Source organism: Abrus precatorius, unplaced genomic scaffold (assembly GCF_003935025.1).
Source record: "Abrus precatorius isolate BTA unplaced genomic scaffold, Abrus_2018 Scaffold11, whole genome shotgun sequence".
Lineage (NCBI taxonomy): Eukaryota > Viridiplantae > Streptophyta > Magnoliopsida > Fabales > Fabaceae > Abrus > Abrus precatorius.
Window position 1 is genome coordinate 24,519,339 of NW_020874303.1, and position 19,507 is coordinate 24,538,845.

Sequence of the window (19,507 nt, forward strand, 5' to 3'; positions counted from 1 at the left end):
CCTCCAATGGCAAGAACAAAAAATTTCAACTCTTTTCTCTTTTCGGTGGAAGATATGGTTGGACAACATATGTATACATATACTGCATAAAGTTACAAGTTGTTTTCACCTTTAATGTATTACATGTAGTGTATGTATCTATGTTCCAATTTCATTGGATTGTTTACTGAATTTTTCGAAAACTTATCCAAAACTCTAAAAAATTAATGAGTTGTGATTGCGACTAACTTATCGCTTTTATAAAACGTTGTTTAATTATTACAATTGATGGAATCAAATGCCTTTATTATTCCAATCTTAAAGTCTGTAACTTTATAAAGAAACTTAAAATTAAAATGTATTTGATAACTCATTTCAACTAACTTATAACCTTTCAAGTGAACTATAGATTTATTTAATCAAGTAAAATACATTTATTAAATGAATTTATATGGTATTCTTTTTTAAAATGACACAAATTACATTTGAGCTTATATTTTATTACTTTTTTTTATCCTCAATATTATATAGATCTTTGTATTTATTGTTTATTTGCATCCTTAGATATTATGCTATTTATATTAATATTAATATGTTAATATTAAATGATTTATTTTAATTTTTAATAAATATATGATCTTTAAGATAACAGTTCAAAAATTAATTATAATATTTAAAGGTAAAATTAATATTTTTCATTCTCTAACTGAAAGGTTTACTTTATTTTATTTTATAATTTTATTTTGATTTATTTTAATATTTAAATTTTTAAAAATATTTCAAATAAATTTATTTCAATTAAAAATATCAACTCTATTAATATTTTATTTTTTTCGTCATATGTACTGTATGTGCATTATTTATTATCTTCTTCTTCATGTTGTGATCATTTTTTTTTATTTTTTTTTCAGAATTATGGGTTTCAATTTTCTCCTCCACTTCTTACTTCTCCTCTTCTTTCTCTTCAAAGCATCACTGTACCACCACTTTGTCATGATAGTTTATAACAACAAGTGCAACTTTCATGTTCCATCTCATATCATTCTCAAGTAATTTCCTTAGCATTTCTACTCACTACATCAAGTGAGTTTTCAAAGTTCTCTTATGTCAACGTGAGTTTCATTCTTGTTAAAAACTAAAATATTTTCTTTATTTCTCAGCTTCCTGAGTGTTTTAAATATGCTAGTAAACTTGTCATAATATTTTTAAAATAAATTGATTAATAGATTGCAATTATATAAAAATCAACATTTGAGGATGAGTAAGTGTAAAATTAGAACATCATGTTCATGCTTTTTAGCTTAGATATTAAAAATCTCATACCATATTAAGGATTAAGTGAAAAGATATATCATAAAGTAGGATAGATGAATTAATTATATCATTATTAATACAATCAATAAAGAGAAAAAAGTGAGGAAAGAAAAAGTTAAAACATAAACTTATTATGAAGTATGAAAATTTGAAAATACTAATTTTATTTTATTTAAAATATATTTTTATGTACAAAAATAAAACTTATTCAAACTTTTTTTATATCATTATATTTTTTTTTCTAGCTTGAGACTTCTCTCTCTCTCTCTCTCTCTCTCTCTCTCTCTCTATATATATATATATATATATATATATATATATATATATATTCATTAATCTAACATCTAACCTTAATTTCAGAGTATATGATAAAAACTATTATTCATTAATTAATAATGATAAAAACTTCCCACAAAAATTAAAAACAATAAAACATATGTTAATTAATAAAATATTGCTACTAAATTATTTTTCATTAATTATTTATTTGTGTTCTAAATATGTAACTCAAATAAAACAGAAAAACATCACTTAATATGATTTTCTTTTTGGTTACTCATACAACAATTTCTACATCTTCAAGACACGACCAATCAATAAATTATAGATGTACATTTCTCACCATTCGATTCAAATCAGGCGTGGTTATGCACAGATAATCAGTGAAATTTTTTTGCGAATGTAACACTTTGGTTGCTCATTAACTTATAAAAACAACGTAAGTGAAAGAGTTTGCAGTTCAATAAACGTAATATTCTCGCTTAATAGACAATAATGACCGTCAAGGAATCTCAAATATCGATGCTAAATAAAGGATGCCAATGTTTAATTATTTACAGCTATAAAGATACATATTCCCTTTCGGGCGTCTCAAATTTAATTTTCAATCACCTGTTTTTCATGTTAATTAAATGTCAATTGCTTACCAATTTAATGTGAAACGAAACGCTCAGAGTACAAATTTTCCGAGATTATCTCTATCTATCGATCACGAATAAATAAAAGAAATTCGAAGATCGTTTAAATGCAATGTTGCCACGACAAAGATTGCATGCTTGCCATGTGTAGGGAGTTCGCTTTCATGCACTTGCAAAGGCCAAAATGACACCAAAGAGTATCGATACTCCTGTGAAGTACTTACTCCATACCCTTATACTTGTCTCTTTATTTGTTAATATTCTTCCTTAAGTTCTTCTTCATTTTTAATTTTATAAATTATAAATTAAAATTATTTAAATTTAGAAAAATTAATGCTTCTCTTTCATATTTAAATTTCAACTACACTTAATTAAACTTAAGTAAAAGAACTGCCAAAATAGTGGGATTTCCCTTCGCACAGGTCCCCCAAAAAAAAAAAAATAACGCAAAGCAAACTAAAACAAAAAAATAAAAACACCATGAATCAAAATATTCCCTTATACATTAAAGCAAGATAAAATCTAAACGCATAAATTACATAAATTGTCAGACTTAATATCAAATTCAGAAAGCAATTAACTTGAAACAATAATTTAACAATAATGACAATAGATGCCAGAGACGGTACACGTTGCTCCCCCTATTTACAGTTTCACTTTGCTCAGTTGTTACCATTTTTTGTCACCATCTTTGTGCTTACATCAGCAGCTCATTCACCCACCCGAGATCTGGGCTATTACCATCAGGACCGACAACAACCTTGTTGTCGTTGCCCAAGAATTTGCTGCAAGAAAACTTGCCATTGGAACTTGTGGATGTCTGAGTAGTGGACGAAACAATGAACTGTTGTTGCTGATCCTCACGGTTCAGAGGAACATCAAGCCATGACAAGTTCGGTGTTTTTGCTGCAGAAACTTGCGAACCCTCATTTAAACTCAAAACCTCGTTGAAACTCAAACCCTCCAAAGAACTCATCAATTCAGTTAACATATCTTTATAACTCACCACACGATTATGATGGTTCTCCACACCGTAATGATTCTCGACACCGTAATGAGAAATCGAAGAAACCCCGTTTCTGAGTTGAAACGGCGAAAGAGGCGGCGAGGTAGACGATGATGGTGACAGTGGTGGCGAGTAATGGGACATGCCAAAAAGCGTTGAAGTTGGAGAAGCAGAAGAAGCAGCACCATGGCAGAACAAACAACAATTGTTGTTGTTTGACCTTGAAGCATGGTTCAAGAATTTGTTTTTCTTGTCGTTTGAAGAGGTGGATGAAGACGATGTTACTGGCAAGATTCTGAGCTGCCGAGGGGTGTGAGCAAAGAAACACACCTTTCGCTTGCAGTTCTTGCCATCTTTGCAGGCTTCAGTCCTGTATCTAGCAGGGTGCAGCCAGCATTCGAACACGCCGTGAGCGTATTCGCATGAGTCGCCGCGGCTGCACCCTCCGCGGCGATATTCAGGACAGACTGTTCCTGAGTAATGATATCGCCGTGGGTCCCGGCGCCGCGCTTTTTCTCCTGGATGGGCAAAAGGGCAGTCAGTCCAGTCGTGGCTCCGGCTGCGGGTGCACCGGCGGACCTTGAATTCGAACATCCGAAAGTGGTCGGAGGAGTAGGGGTCCTCGGAGTCAGAGTCATCGGAATCAAGATTGTTGTAAGGGAGGAACTTTTGCAGGATGGTGTCGTCGGAGTATATGTCGGTGGCGCCGTCATATGTGGCGGCGCGGCGAGTGAGGAGCTTCCTTGGAGGGATGTCAATTTCCCTAATGGATTTCTTTGGTGAAGGGAGTCGGTGAGAAGGGTGAAGCTTGTGCTGTTCAGCACAAACACTGCTCATTTTGGCCACCTTGTGTTGTGTTTAGGTAAAATGATAAAAAGACAGGAAAGAATTAAAATGAAAGAAAGTGGGTGAGAGAATGGTGAATGTGTTAATGAGGAGGGAGACAAGGGTGATTTATATAGGGTGGCTGAGGGGAGAGAATATGAGATGAGAGAGAAAGGGTGACAAGGATGGGATGTGGGGATATGGTAAGAGATGCGTGGCTGCATAGCATTTGAGATGAGCATGCAAAAGAGGGTATGTGGCAGTTTGATAATTCATTGAAGGCAGGAATTTTGGCTATGTGTAATTGTCTTACAAGCTCTCTGTTCAAAATATCTGAATCATATTTTGGGGGATGCTGGCATCACATCCATGAAAATTCTGGATCACGTTAGGGTGTACCCAAGAGGGCTCCATTTAAGGGACTTTTTTAGCCTTAATTCCATTGTTGGTTCATTGCATTTGTTTTACTTTATCCTATTTTTGCTCCTTTGACTCAAAAAAAGTGTTCATTGACCGATTGTCTCCCTGGTTAAAACCAAAGGAAATCTGCTTACCTTGTATATATGCGTTTTATAGAACTATAAATAAATAATGTGATAAAGGCATGATTACGAGTCCGACATAATAACAAAAAGGGTTAAGAAAAATAAAATTTTCTTTTTAAATTAATGGCTCAACTACTGAAGAAGTGAAGTGGTTGAACCTCAAAAGAGATGTGATAACATATATATGACGGACAAGAAATCATGAATTATGCTGGTTAGGCCATATAAGTTACTTGCAGTCATTAAAAATTATGTTTGAATAAATTATATTAAAAAAAACTTTGGTGTTTGATCATCATTTCATGCATTGCAATTAAGCCATGGTTATATTTTCAGATAAGACATGATACAGTATGTCAACAATGGAAGTATGAATCATGGACTAACCTATAATCAAATTTATCTTTTCATATATATACCTCACATCAAACTAATGGCCAAAAAATCTTAACGCGATTAAAGAAGTAGTATGTATTAAAAGAGAGTAATACTATACAATTATATAATTGAGAAATTAATTGGTTACACATTCCTCAGCGCTAAGCACTGAATGGATCTAGCACTCGATCCGGCTACAAGGAAGGAAATACAGGAACAGAATTTTTAGGTATATATATTAGCCCTTCTAAAATTGAGTTTATATATGTAATTTTTTACCCGTTAAGGTAAAGCCATACGTAATTTTCAAGCTGATCTTAAACAAGTCCAAGCCCATTGATTTCGATGACTGCAAATATCGTCAGATCCACACTAAAAGTCTAGAACAAATCAGTCACTGGGCATTCTAGGCAGTCAGAGAAAACCTGGACCAAACTTTAAGGCCTATGTCTGCTTTAAACTTTTTAGCTGCATTTTCTTTCCCTAGAAAGAATATTCAATCCAAAGAAGCCAGAGGGAAACCATTACTGACACTTCCTAAATACAAACCGATGCTCAAATTTAGGCAATGTGCTCACAAGGGTGAGGAAGCCGCAAAGTTGATTAAAAAAATCTTCAAAATCATTAGGGGAAATGTCGAAGCCTTGAATTAAATAAATAATAAAAAAAAAGAATCATCGCAACTTTTTACATTCAAACTTCAAGTACATCCATCGTTCAGCAAAATATGTTACCCAATATAGAAGAACTTCCATTTAGTCTAAAACCCGTCAAAGCTTGCAAAGTTTTCATGCTGCGCGGGTAATTGCTATTGAACTTGCCACTACGTGCAGCAATGGCTTACAATTACGTGCTTCTCGTGTAGTGATATATTAATTTATCACATTTCGGAGTTACATAACCGATATTTTTGGAAAAAAATTTCTATACCCATAAGTTTCAATGAGTGAAAAAGAGCTTGGTTACAGGAATCTCAAGAATTTTCCCCAACCGAAGACTCAAAGGTCTAGCAAACACACCAAAATTCTAAATTACACCCCTTTCAAATATTCCTCATCTGATTACTTTACCAGAAATATATCTGTAAGTGATATATCAAGGAATCTTTTATCTGCTTGATTTCCGTAGTAACTTGGGAACTTCCTACTGAAATTTATTCATTTTCCTTTTATATTCAGAATTTCTTATCCCAGATCAAGTGAAAGAATGAGGAAAATGTGACCATAGAACGTGGAAGTGGCACGTATTTACATGTTGAGGTTACTCGATCTTCTGAAAAAACTACACTCACCCACTATAAATTTCAACAAAATCACTCATTACTCCTATCTTTTTAACTCTACATAAACTTTATTTAATTCATATAAAAATATAATACCATATACCCTTCTTAATTTTAGAAATTATTTCTAATTTATTATATGAATTAGAGAAGGTTAAAGTAATCTCTTAAAAAGAGGAATATTAGGTAAAATTTTGTTGAACTTTAAGGGGTATAAATTGATGTATCAACACCCATTTAATATCTCTCTATTTCTCTATCTTCTTATTATCGTATCACTTTATCTTTTTCTCTTCTTATAACGTTATATTACTTATTATATCTATCACTTCTGTTTCTTCTCTTTTTATCGCTTGGGATACATAAAATTAAAAGGGTATCTAGCCTTTCTATGATACAGTGAAAACATTTTCTTTCGTATGTATTTGTACGTTATATTGTAAATTGGAATTGAAAAAACAGACTATTCGATCCATTTTGGTCAGTTTGCTGTAGATGATGAGTTTTAACTGTTCAAACAAAAAAAATTCAGATCCAATTGACTTGCCGAAGTTGTGTCCAAATTCAGGTTTTTAACAAATTTAACCTACATCGAAATTAGTTAGACTTAGTTAAAAAAAACTTAAATTTAATTTGAGCTTAAAATTTAAAGGTAAAGTTCTAAATTTTATCCCATGAGTTCGAGCCAACCTAATTAAACAGATCCAATTTGCCTATTCTAACTATACCACTGATCTTATAACAAGCTCAAACTCATTAATTTCAATGAATGCAAATAACATCAGCTCCTTTAAATAAAGAAAAAAAAAAGTATAAACAAAAGTAAAAACAACTAAATAGTTTATTAAGGATATTGAAAAAGAAAATAAAATTAACAAAAAATTTATTTACATTGCAAATAAACTTCTCATATCAATTAAACAAATACTAAAAAAATTATCATATTATGTTCATGTATTATGTTTATTAAACAGCCCTTATCCGATAGAATTTGAAAAAAAAAAATCTACATTTACTTTCCCTAGGAAGAATATTCAATCAGCATAATGGAGGAAAACCATGAATGACACTTCCTCAATATCAAACCGAAAGACAAGCTGAAGTATCGGTAGTAGCATGCAAAGGAATGACAGAGTGAAAAGCTTTTGGTTTCTCCACCTCATGCCCCACATTTGCTTCCACAACACTATTTCAGGAAGTTAATTCAATGACTTAATTATACTCCATTAGTGGGCAATTTTCAGTAAAAGGGAATTAAGTTTAAGCACTTCCGTTCATTGTGTGATTTCTTTTATTTAATGTGACTATTTATTGGAAAGAAAGGATTATGGTAAATCGTAGTCGAGTCTTTCTCAAAATCATTTCGTTATACTGCCCCTCATTGATATAAATCTTATTTAACAAAAATAAAACTATTAGTCTAAATATTTTAAATTTATACTAATAGTATGTTGCATTATACCAACAAATATTAATTATTAGTGATACATTCTACTGTTAATAAAATCCATATTATTTATATTAAAAATTCAATTTCTGGAGCTAAGCTGCAACAATGTTGCTTCTTAAGATTTCGATAATCCTCATGATGATATATGTGATCCGAATTGAAACTGCAAGTAATATTTTAGAAGGTAAAACTTATTAAAGAAATTACAACGCTTGCATAACCTATTGGGGGGTTCTTATAATTTAGTATGCTATATTTTTTTTTTTGGGGGGGACTGAGAATGATGCAACTAGGAAATCGACTCTAGCCAATTTTTATGTACATATAAAAGAAGCTTATGATATTGTCTAATTCAAAAGTCTGCCAGTCAAACCAAGACTATGATGTCTCCTTCAGCCTGTACGCCAGAATCTAAAAAAGCAAAAACAAAAAATGAAATTTAGTAGTTGTTCAGAATAATAATACAAAATTGTTAAACTCAGCCCTTAAGCATTTAAATATAATTTTTTTTAATTTAAAAACATAACATTTATTGCATTTTTATACTCAGAATAATAAATATGTTCTTTCTCAATAAAATTACACTGCTTATCATCAGTTTTAAGGGCTAAAGATAACATTTTCTATAATAATATTGGGGGAGGTGAGGGTGTTACTCACCAAATGCTCCCTTTTAGAAATGCATTTAGATCTAAGCCCTGCCATAGACTCGTGTCCTTGCAAAACTTCAAGTTCATCTTTGTGTGGATCTATAACCAGCGTTGTTAGCTCATCATATATCAGGGCTGAATTCTCATTGGCTGACTTGTTGCAATTTGTACTGCAGCATCCTTTCACTGCAAGTATCTCAACTGCTTCAACTGGCAGTGGTGTCTGACGAGCAACATACTATGCAGAAAAAATATATAAAAGTATTAGACAAACATCATAAGGCAAGAAAACTAATATTGGCTCATTAACAAAAGGATATTAGGCAATCATTTTCACCAAGTGTATCCTTTGTGAACTTCTTCAGCTGACAAAGGTGCAAACAACCAAGTCAGGTACTAGTTTCACAACTATAGCCAAAAACAATACTTGGTCTTCCGGTAAGGGCTTCAACTAACTTAGATCAAGTCAAACAAAAACTATCACTGCCAGAAACAAGTGATCAAAGACAAAGAGGATCTTACTTCACAAAGGTGCTTGACAGACAAGGTCGGTCGACAGCAAAGGTGTGGTTGTGGTAAACTTGGTGTACTTTGTTTGTCCAGAGAAACAAGCATGAGATGGACATCCAACTGTAAATAAAATATGGCACCTTTTTATTAAATTGAACTGAAATAAGAATAAAATTGTATTAAAGAAGCATTCAATAGTAACATATGTAACCTATTAGAGGAGCAAAAAAGAGGATGATAACATATACCTCATCAGTGCTTTCATCCAAACTTCGGAGATGATCAACCAACTTAGACAATCGACTACTGCGAGAATTCTTGCTATTGCTACCACCACCACTGCCATGCCGAGTGTTACTTCTGAAACCACCCCTTCCCCAAGTAAGCTTTCTAGGTTTTGACACCTGCCTTGAAATTCCTCGATTTTCTCTACTTATATCCATATCACTTTCTATGCATCCACCATCAGGACTTGCCATTGATGATGAGGGCTGTGAGGGGCGAACTCTAGTCCATCTCTTTCGCCTTCTCTGTCGGAGTTCGGTAGATCTCTCATCAGCTGAAGATGAGTCTTTTTCATTATTGTCATTTTCCTCCTCATTATCTTCAGATCCTTCTGTCACTTGATTTTGTCTCCTGGACTGAATGTTTCGTTGATTACGCTGTGATCTTGTCACAAAACCTGGTGTATCTTTACGTCTCTTAACCAGTGCTTCAGATTGCCGTTGAACTACTTTTGCTATCGAAGCTTGAATCTGCCAGAAAAGCTAGAATGCTAAAGATTTGAAAATTGAGATAATGTTGACAAATGAATGACAAGATTTTAAGGTTAATAAGGTAGAAGCATAAACCAGAGCAATAAATAAATATTCATTTATAAGATATGTATTTAGGAGTTGATATGCCATGCAGATTTTTAATGACGCAAAATCAATCAGTAAAAAGTGTGCAGAGTTATCACTTGTATAAGAAGTATTGTACACACTTCTGAAAGCTGAAAACATGCTTAAATATGTAATACTCAATAAACATTAACCAGCTTATTGCGGTTCTTCTCCTCCTCACGAAATTCAAGTTCCTACAATGGGACAGTGAATGATACCACTAGTTAAATTTTGTGAAAGCTTTATGCGCAAACACAATAAAAAAATGAATAAATTAGTTGACTTATACCTCTTCCTCATATTTCTCAATGTCTGGATATAAGGCCGCAATAAGGGCGTCATAGTTTGGATCATCTCTCAATGAACGACGACTGGCACAATGTGTGCGGCAAGCAGGGCATTCATTGTTCCTGAGATAATACATAAATGATAAATGTAGCAGCATACAGAGATTTTAATGTGTTTTCTGATGAGGACAATAGATACAAAAAGGACTTTAGCAGTTATCAGTAGCAAATTGCATAAATAACAGGCCTGGAATGGCTTTGTGGGACCTACCCTAGTCGCATTGATTTGTCAATGCATTCCCTGCAAAATCGGTGCAAGCATTCCATAACAGTTCTTGTTTTCTTAATAATACCTGTTCAAGCACTAGTTAGTTATTCAACAAAGAGGATATGTTTGCCATCATGAAGTGAGCTGCAAGTTTCAAAAACATCTTGATAATATCCAAAAATGCGAGATTAAGACTATAGTTGCCAAAAACAATAGGTGATCATATCATGGTTAATGGCTTTTAAAAACCACATAGTAAAATAAATGAATTGTGTTAATTTTACACTACTATGTCCCATCTATAGAAATAAGTTTACAAAGTTTCATCTTGTCAGTCAATGTTGAGATTTTTTTATCTTCAGGGTTTTTCCTTCTAAAAATAATGCAAAAAATTTATGTACAAATAACGCAATAAAGTTAGTGTTTCCTGCCTCATGATTGACAACTGATATCACTAGATTGGACATTAGCAATTAAAATTGGGATTTGAATCAGAGTTGTGGGATTTTACGAATTAGGAAGGCTTTAGCAATTCAAATCACAAGTAGAATCATGAGCCGGCGAAATTGCAGTAAAATTGGGATTTAAGTCGTAAAATCCCTAAAATCATGGGGTTTTATTACTTCGATGCAGAAAGCCCATTCATCAGATCTGGATTTGCGACCCAGTTGGATATGACCCAGATGAAAATCTTTCCAAGAAGCCTTCAAACCCTAACTGAGCTTTAGATGCTTCTTTCTTTTTCTATACAGCAGTCCTGCCAACACTAATATCAGATTTCCTTCAAACCCCTTGACACCATTGTAGACCTCCAGCAGTTTGAAACTTGTTCAACTTAGCCTTGTGCACCTGCTCTATCTTTGTGCAAGTGTGGTTGTGTCTGAGACGCCATTATGCTATTTGGAATGTAAAATGACACTAACAATATTATGCAAAAAGTGATAAAAGTTTTTTAAATAGAAGTATAGAAAGCAAAACTATAGGGATATTTGGATATAATATATCTGGTAATAATTAAATTTTTTAACCCACAAATTCTGTTAGGCCATGAGAGGGGTGACGGTTTGTCCTAATAAAATGATACTTGGAAGTCTAAACTTCAAGTTTCCTTCATAGTTTCACTCTGAACTTAACTGTATTGTTCTTGCCATACTAAATATCAGGTTATTAAAAAAAATTGCCTGCCTTAAAATCTACTTTAAGTGGAAGTATGACAGTTACAATAAAATTAGGAAGGATGGTAGGAGTTCCTGAATTATATGAAATTAGAAGATTGATTCCATCTGAGACCTAGTCCTGTCACGTTATGGATACATTTCATTGTTGCATCTAACTCACTAACGTCATTAGACTCTAATGCATGAAAGCCTTCCTTTGTTATAATATAGCTATCTATATCTACACACACATGCACACATCAACAGCCTGACTATCTAACTCACTATCTTCATTCATTAGGCTCTAATGCGTGAAAGCATTCCTCTGTTATAACTTAGAATATATCGATATGAAACACACATTAACAGCCTGACTCTGTCCTTTAAAGAGCATTCTTAAAATGATAACTCAACAGCTATGCTTACTTCACATAACTATAATTGACAGTTTGATGCTCATAAGTTAAGAAGCATAAATTGATATTAATTTATCCAAAATGATCAAATTTCCAAATTAAAGCAGGCAATAGTAGCACCAACAAAAGAGGATATGAAAATATTAAGGACAGGTAACAGTTTCATAATCACCTAGTCATCCAATAAAGAATAGTGATAATTCTACTAGTAAACTTATGTACTACTCCATCCCTCTCTCATAAGAAAACATAAAAGCAGCATTAGCATAGAAGACGGTCCATCACACATCATGGTCTTAAATAAACATAACTACTTGCCACTACACATCATTCCGTGCATAGAATTGACAATGGCAGGAAGTATATCACAACATATAGCTCGGTGCACATTTTGACTGTAACAAAAGTTCAAAATCACATTCAATTAACTCCTGAATAATGCAATAAAAAAAAAGGTCAAGCAAAAACATACCAAGGCAAATTGGACATTGGACATCTTTACGAATTTCCAGAAGTTCTACAAACACAAATCTGCAAACAAAACAAGAGAATAAGCACATATTTACAAAACTTGATAGAAAGAACAATGACATACACCTACAAGTTGGGCAGTCAAAAAAGAATTATGTCCCTGGATAGCCAATGAATTAAGTATATGTAGAAGTTTTTTACTGGCTGGGACTTGAACATAGTTAGTGCAAGACAATAACCGCTACCTATCTTGATCACCTAAATCCTCTAAGCTACTGCAATAAAGAAAATTCACACAAAGCAGCACTTTTCATAAAACAGAAATAATGTCAGAACTGGTAGAAATCCAGTTTTCAAACGTAGCTGCAGTCTTGTAGATACTATATATCCAGTGTCAACTTTTCATTTTTGGAAATTTAATATACTTCCCTATATTGTAAATGATAAATAACATTTTTTACCATTTTCCTCCAAAAATGAAATGATCCTTTCAAAATTGTTACCAATTACAACTAAGGAATCGCATATATTAATTGATGCAAATTTTGAATTCCAATGAAATTATTTTGCAAGAAAAAAAAAAAAACAATTACAGTAGCACCATTGCATTTTCAGTAGACTCGTATTTGGACAAAACTAATGTTATTGCAACTAAGAATCTAACACATTGAAACTTCCTTTATGCACAGATAATGATCCTATCACGAGGTAAAATGATATTCTGAAGCATCACTTCCCATCACAACTTATAATATATATATATATATATATACACATATATCGTACATTGTCAGCATTAATCAAACCCGTTTGATTTTAGCCAGTAAGTTTACATACTTCTAAAGATACCAAATATTTATCAAGAACTACTGTTCCATAGCATGCTTATATGATCACTTACCCCTTTCATAAGAAGAAGAGAAAAAAATGTTTAAATTGGAGCTTGAATTATTCATTCAGAACTAAGCTTAAATCAGAGAACAATGGAATGAAGATAAATTGAAGAATCTAATAGTTTGTGGATGGATATACTTTTTGGTTGTTTCTTGCTTCAGCCAATTACAAGTGGAACAGCAATAGAATCACTATTCAAATGTTTTATAAAAGCTATGAGACACTGATAGATGAGACCTAAACCATTCTAATTTCTGCCAATGGTTAGAGAATATATTTAGCAATAGAAACTAATATTAAGCCACCCCATAAATAAAAGTCATCAATCCCCTTTTTTTCATATGGTGAATGTACTCGTGTCATCAATCCCCATTTTTTCAGATGCTGAATGTACTAGTGTCACCCATCCAAAACTTCATGAAAACTATCAAATAAACATATTCAAGATGATGTTGACAAAGAGTTAATCCAAATAAAATCTCATCCTAAAATGCTCCGTAGAATCAAGAACATGCCGTTGGTCAACATAATGATGAAGCACCAACCTAAAGCGAATTTAAATTTTTTAGATAAAAGACTGTAATCAAACATCTACTTTTGCCACACAAATCAACACAACATGCAGTTTTTATATATTCCTACTTAGATCATTCTGATGCACAAGACCAGAACCCTACCCACCTTGTGAAGTCTAAAATAGTTCCAAGTGATAACTGTAGCATTATACAAACTGAAGAAAATAACTCATCCACCTTCCGAGGAATGAGATCCAAGGCACTGGATGATGCTTATAAAGACACTAAGGATTTATATACTTTGGGGTAAATAACAAAACTCTACGCCAAAACATATACTTTCTTTGATCATGCAACAAATGAACGAGTTTCAACCATAAACAAGACAAAATTCCAAACATGCAAACGAACTAATACAAATCAAATGGGGGTATTAAGAAAATAGAGACATCCCAACTCAAACGGCACGAACAAATGGCATCCCCTTACACAGTGAAACGGAACCAACCAAAATCCATGACATAAGCGTTCAAATTCCAAGGAAGAAGCACAAAAAATGGCAAAATTCACACCCAGCCACGATCCCGAAACAGAGACATGGGATCAAAACGTTAATCTAGAAAAATATATATAAAACAAAGCACAAAGCAGAAGTTCTGAAGCAATGTGAGTGAGAGTAAAAGATAGGGAGAGAGAGAGAGAGTACTCGGGTTTTTCATCAGAGTCAGAAGATGGGGTTTCGCCGGAATCTGAGAAGAGAAAAGTAGAAAACTTGAGCACATGAAGAATTGGAAAGGCGAAACAAAGCGCAACCCAGTTGAGGAAAACCAATTGGGGCACCGAAAATCACGAGAGAAAATAAAAACTGATATGTAACCCTGTGGTTGTTCCTTGTCGTCGTTATGGTGTGGCCCTTCTTCTTCTTCTTCTTCTTCTTCTTCTTCTTCTTCTTCTCGTTCTTCTTCCTCCTCCTCTTCTCCTTGCTCCTCCTCTTCATCTTCCTCCTCCTCCTCCTCTTCCTCGTCGTTGTCTTCCTCTTCATCCTCCTCGTGTTCCTGCGGTTGGTCCTGTTGTTGTTGCTGCTGCTGCTGCTTGGCATGACGAGGATGGAAGAGATGGTGCTGCGAAGTGTCCCCATCCTCAAGAGACTCGGGCAAAGAGCGCTTCTGTGCAGGCATTGCTGCTAACAGAGGGATTCCTCAATGCTGTGCTTTTCGCTGCACCTCCACAAGAACAAACTATGAGATTGAGATTTTGGGTCTCCTCTTATTGTCTTTATTTTTTATTATCGACTATTCTTTTTTATGTATATGTATATAATATAATAATATTTAATAACAAAACTTAGGTTCAATGTATAAGTGTTTTTAATATTATATCTTATTTAAAATTTAAATTTTGCATCAATAATATATAATAATATTAACTATAAATATTATAATGTTATTTTTTTTATCAAAGTTTAAATTTTATCTCACTAATTTGTATAATAAAATTTATTACTAAAAACTAGTATACTTAAGATTATAAATATTATTAATGTATTATTGAGATAAAATTTAACTTTAATTAAAAAAAGTATAAAAGTGCTCATTTAAGTTTGATGTAATTATATAATAAATAATAATGTTATTGTTTTAATTAATGATAAAATGAGGAGCAAGAGAAAATGGCTTGTGTGTGTTGCGGCAAGGAAATATTAGCACATGGCGGTGGCTACTGGCCAGGCTCAGTGGGTTCAAACCTATTTTCGTCATCCACCTCATATGTCACTTGTTCTTGCTCGTGGGCTTCTTGCATGGTTTATATATATATAATTACATATATTTTTTATTGGAGAAAATTTGTCATTCAACTTAATTTTATTTTACTTTTTTTAATTTTATAAATAATTCAGAATTATATAATTTTCATTACATACATTTATCACGAGTTAAAATTTTATAATTTATAAAAAAAATATATATTAATAAATCAATTAACAAAAGTTAGTTCAAGTATCAAATGATTTGATATTATTTAAGTAAAATTTTAAATTTGGTTAGATTCACTCACCAACTCCGGTTAGATCAAGATTAAATCGAATAGAAAAAAAATTAAAATTATATGCTTTCAAATTATTTAAAACTTTAATTTTTTTCATTTTTTTTATAATTCCACGTCATTTATGTTTTTATTTTTTCTTGATTTTTTTAAAAAAAATGTTCACATTTCTCTTTGTTCAAATCTTTTATTTTATTTTTTTTATCAATGAACAATTTCTCCAATTTATAGATTGAATTGGAATGATTGATTCAAAAATAATTGGATTATTCTTAAAAATTGTTGAATTTTTTTTGTTTTCATTCAATTCATTTATTTTTTTGAGTTTTACAAATAATGAAAATAAAGAATAAAAAATTTTCAAATAAAAAATGAAGAGTTGTTTTATTTATTTATTTATTTTTAGAAATAGAATACTTTTGAAAATTTATTTTGTAATATCCTTTGAGATATTTAAAAATAATTTTGTTCTTTCATTTAAAATTTTTAGAACTCGAAAAAAAGATTTTTTCAGTTCTTTAAAAATAGGATCACAAAAAGAAAATTAATTTTTTAAATAATAAAAAAAGAACAATTCAACTTCCCTTTCCCAAATTGTTCATTTGTTAATTATCCTTGCAAAATATTAAAATAAACATGCTATGTGGTCTGGTACTAATTTTGTTCAAATTTCAAAATTATTACTCTAAAAAATTTTTTACCTAATTTTGATTTGTTTACTTTAAAATTTTTTTACCTACCATTAAAATTGAAGAAACATGATCAATAGGACTCAAATTTTGATTTTCTTTTGAGTTTTAAATTCTATATTTTTGTAAATAATGAGTTATTTGATTTTGTATATGAATTTTTCTTGCAGTAATTTTTTTTCCTTCCTCTATAATTTGAGACAAAAAAAAAAGATATGCTAAAAGTAAAATGTTGGTTAAGGATTTTGCAAGATTGACAAATCTCTCATACTTGCTCATTTAACAATCAATCTCAAAATGCTATGTATGAGCTTTACAATGTCATCTATTTATTGAGATTTAAGGCTTAAATTACTTTCTATTATTTTTTGTTCAAAGTTTGAACAAATGCTTTATTTTATTGTTATTGAAGAGTCAAGCAACAAACACGAGATTTTTAAAAATTATGAAAAATTATCTTATAAATATGTATAAATCTTAAAAACATAATTTCAAAATATTAGACTCTAGACATCTCATTCTTTAATAAAATAATTTTTGAAGTATTAAATCTTCAAATGTTAGATTTGTGATTGCAAATGGTAAAGTGTTGTGGAGTTTTTTTATATGAACTTGTTTCTCTAAACTCTTTCACTATTTTCATGTCAATGCATAATCATTGTGAACTTGTCACGACCCAGAAAGAGTACTTTGTTGTACTTTTTAACTAAGTTAAGATTGTCATATTCTGACAAAAATTGTTATTAAGGACCGAGAGAGAAGAATGCAAAGGTGGGATAATCTTTTCATGTATAATTATGAATTTTTAATTGAAAAGTTTAAGTAAAACTAATTAATAATGTTAAAGTGCTCAGTGTCACATAAGATATTTTTGTTAGGTTATATAACAGAATTAACAAAAAGGATTAATGTGATAAAAAATAAAATTTCAAAGATTTAAATGAATAAAAAAAAGTTAAGAAAAAAAATAAAATCTACGAGAAACTTAAAAAATGAAAAGACTAAGAATATATTTAATTTTTTTTAAAAAAATTCTATATTTAAAAATAAAATATAGTACAAATTTATATAATATATTTTTTTAATATGCTTTTAGAAAGGAAATCAAACATATTCTAATTTTGTCATTATAAAATATCATTTAAACTTGGATTACTTAATTTAATTTTTTTTAATTTCAACCTTAAAAGTTAGTTTAAGCATAGACATTTTAAATTCTTTTATTATGAAATTAATCTCTTGATAATATAATTATTTTTTAAATACTATTTTACATCTGTTTAGTTTTTTAATTTTATAAAATGCCATTAATATGACTTTTAAGTTGTGTAACTAATATTAAATAAATTTTAAAATTAAAACTTTGTTACATTCATTGAACTAAAATATCAAACTAAAAAAATTTAAACGAATGATAATTTTGGGGTGCTATTTATAAGAAAATAAAATTATTAATTCAAAGTATAATTATAACAAATATTTTTATTTCTGGCTTGGTTAGCAAGTCCCATTTATTAATTCAAAGTTAAAACCTTAATGAAGCAAAACTGGAGCGATATATAGCATTTTGAATTATTCTCCAATTTAATTAGAGCATAGGCAAAATTGCTTCTTATAGCCATAACAAAAGTTGGTTGTATATATGTATGCCAAAGTGGTCGGTTCTAAAATTATCTGATTCACATCACATGTTCCGACAATAAGAGAGAAATTGACAAATGATGAAACCATAGACTACAATAACACAAAAAGACGACCTCAATCCATACATAGTAACCTGCTATAAATTCATAAGAAGTGGAAATGGTGACTAGTTCTTTTAAGTTCTTATGGCTAAGAATCATAACATATTTTGGACCTACCAAATGACAACTATAGTAAGACAAGAAGAAAAATCCTTGCACCTTGCTTCTTATGGCTATGTTTTTTTAAGATGCACTCTTTATGAAAAAAAAAATTGCTGAATTGCGGATGAGGTTAGAAATTATAATTCAGAGAGTAATTATTAAAAATTAATTATATAACTATTTCATGAAATTGAGATCTAAATTCTAGTATATGACTTGTAAACATCATAATTAAAATTTGAAGGTTCATTTTCAATTTCACGTTTTATTTTGTGCATCAAACTAATATTTATATCAATCAAATCTGCTATAAATTTTTACAAATAATTCAAATTGTACAAATAAGCCATAATTTATACAAATCAAATTTCGCAAGTGAAAATTTGAAGCTTTAAAATTGAAAACAGAAACAAAATTGTTGATCTTAAAAGTAAAAGGAAGAGGGTATAACAGTAAGACTAGCAAGCATCGCAATGCTGACAATTTTTTTTAAAAAAATCGTATGTTATTCATATAAATGAATTTTATAAAGACCCGACATTACTGAAATACCTATTCGACCATTCCTTAGCAAATGGATTTGCTAAATTTTATTAGAAATTTAAAAAAAATGAGAAATAACATTAATTTAAGACTGAAAAAAGTGAGACACACATAATGTAATAAATAAATAGTGTGTTGTTCATCTTAATGATGGAATAAGTAAAATAGAAAAAATATAAATTTGATTTCTCACATCATTTATAGACCTGGGTTGGATTCTCGGGACATTCATATATTTGACGTGTTATTTAAATTTTTAAAAATTAACATGCGTAAAATTCAGTCAATTTACTAAAACAATATACTTTTGAATGCAAATTGTCTTCGTTAAAAAAATTATCAAAATAATGTTATTTTAAAACATATTAGTAAAATAGAGATAGTTTTAGTAATTTCTAATAGTTTTACATCATAGAAAGTCATGGCACTTTTTTTTAAAAAATTGGAGCTAAACAACTGTTAGAATTTCAATAACATATTTAAAAATAATATTAGTTTCAAAATTTATTTAAAAAATATTATTTTGATAATTCTCCCGTAAAACTCTCTTCACTTAAACTTGTATTAGAACAATTAGTGTAGTTAACATCATATTGTGAGACTTATTTTAAGTTTTAAAAAATAATATTTTTTATTA

General features: G+C 30.8%; 3 protein-coding genes across 3 annotated transcripts in view; 1 reads left to right on the top strand and 2 right to left on the bottom strand.

The window, feature by feature from the left end:
* The window catches only part of LOC113855035 (phospholipid-transporting ATPase 2), a 31,526-nt gene extending 16,418 nt beyond the window's left edge, over positions 1-15,108 (top strand). The window contains exon 26 of the transcript XR_003502818.1: positions 15,097-15,108. The gene's annotated coding sequence lies outside the window, so the exon portion shown is untranslated. The remainder of the gene's footprint in view (positions 1-15,096) is intronic.
* On the bottom strand, positions 2,908-4,096 carry LOC113855037 (zinc finger CCCH domain-containing protein 2). The gene has a single exon (XM_027486482.1). It carries the CDS (start codon positions 4,051-4,053, stop codon positions 2,908-2,910), a length of 1,146 nt encoding a protein of 381 aa, XP_027342283.1. The 5' UTR covers positions 4,054-4,096.
* LOC113855036 (putative E3 ubiquitin-protein ligase RING1a) lies at positions 7,924-14,996 on the bottom strand. Its single transcript, XM_027486481.1, has 10 exons — positions 14,626-14,996; positions 14,455-14,497; positions 12,341-12,399; positions 10,299-10,380; positions 10,030-10,150; positions 9,893-9,934; positions 9,105-9,611; positions 8,869-8,976; positions 8,357-8,584; positions 7,924-8,107 (listed from the first exon to the last, which is right to left on the bottom strand). The coding sequence occupies exons 1-10, from the start codon at positions 14,924-14,926 to the stop codon at positions 8,075-8,077; spliced, it is 1,524 nt and encodes a 507-aa protein (XP_027342282.1). The 5' UTR covers positions 14,927-14,996; the 3' UTR covers positions 7,924-8,074.
* Positions 15,109-19,507: the final 4,399 nt, after the last annotated feature.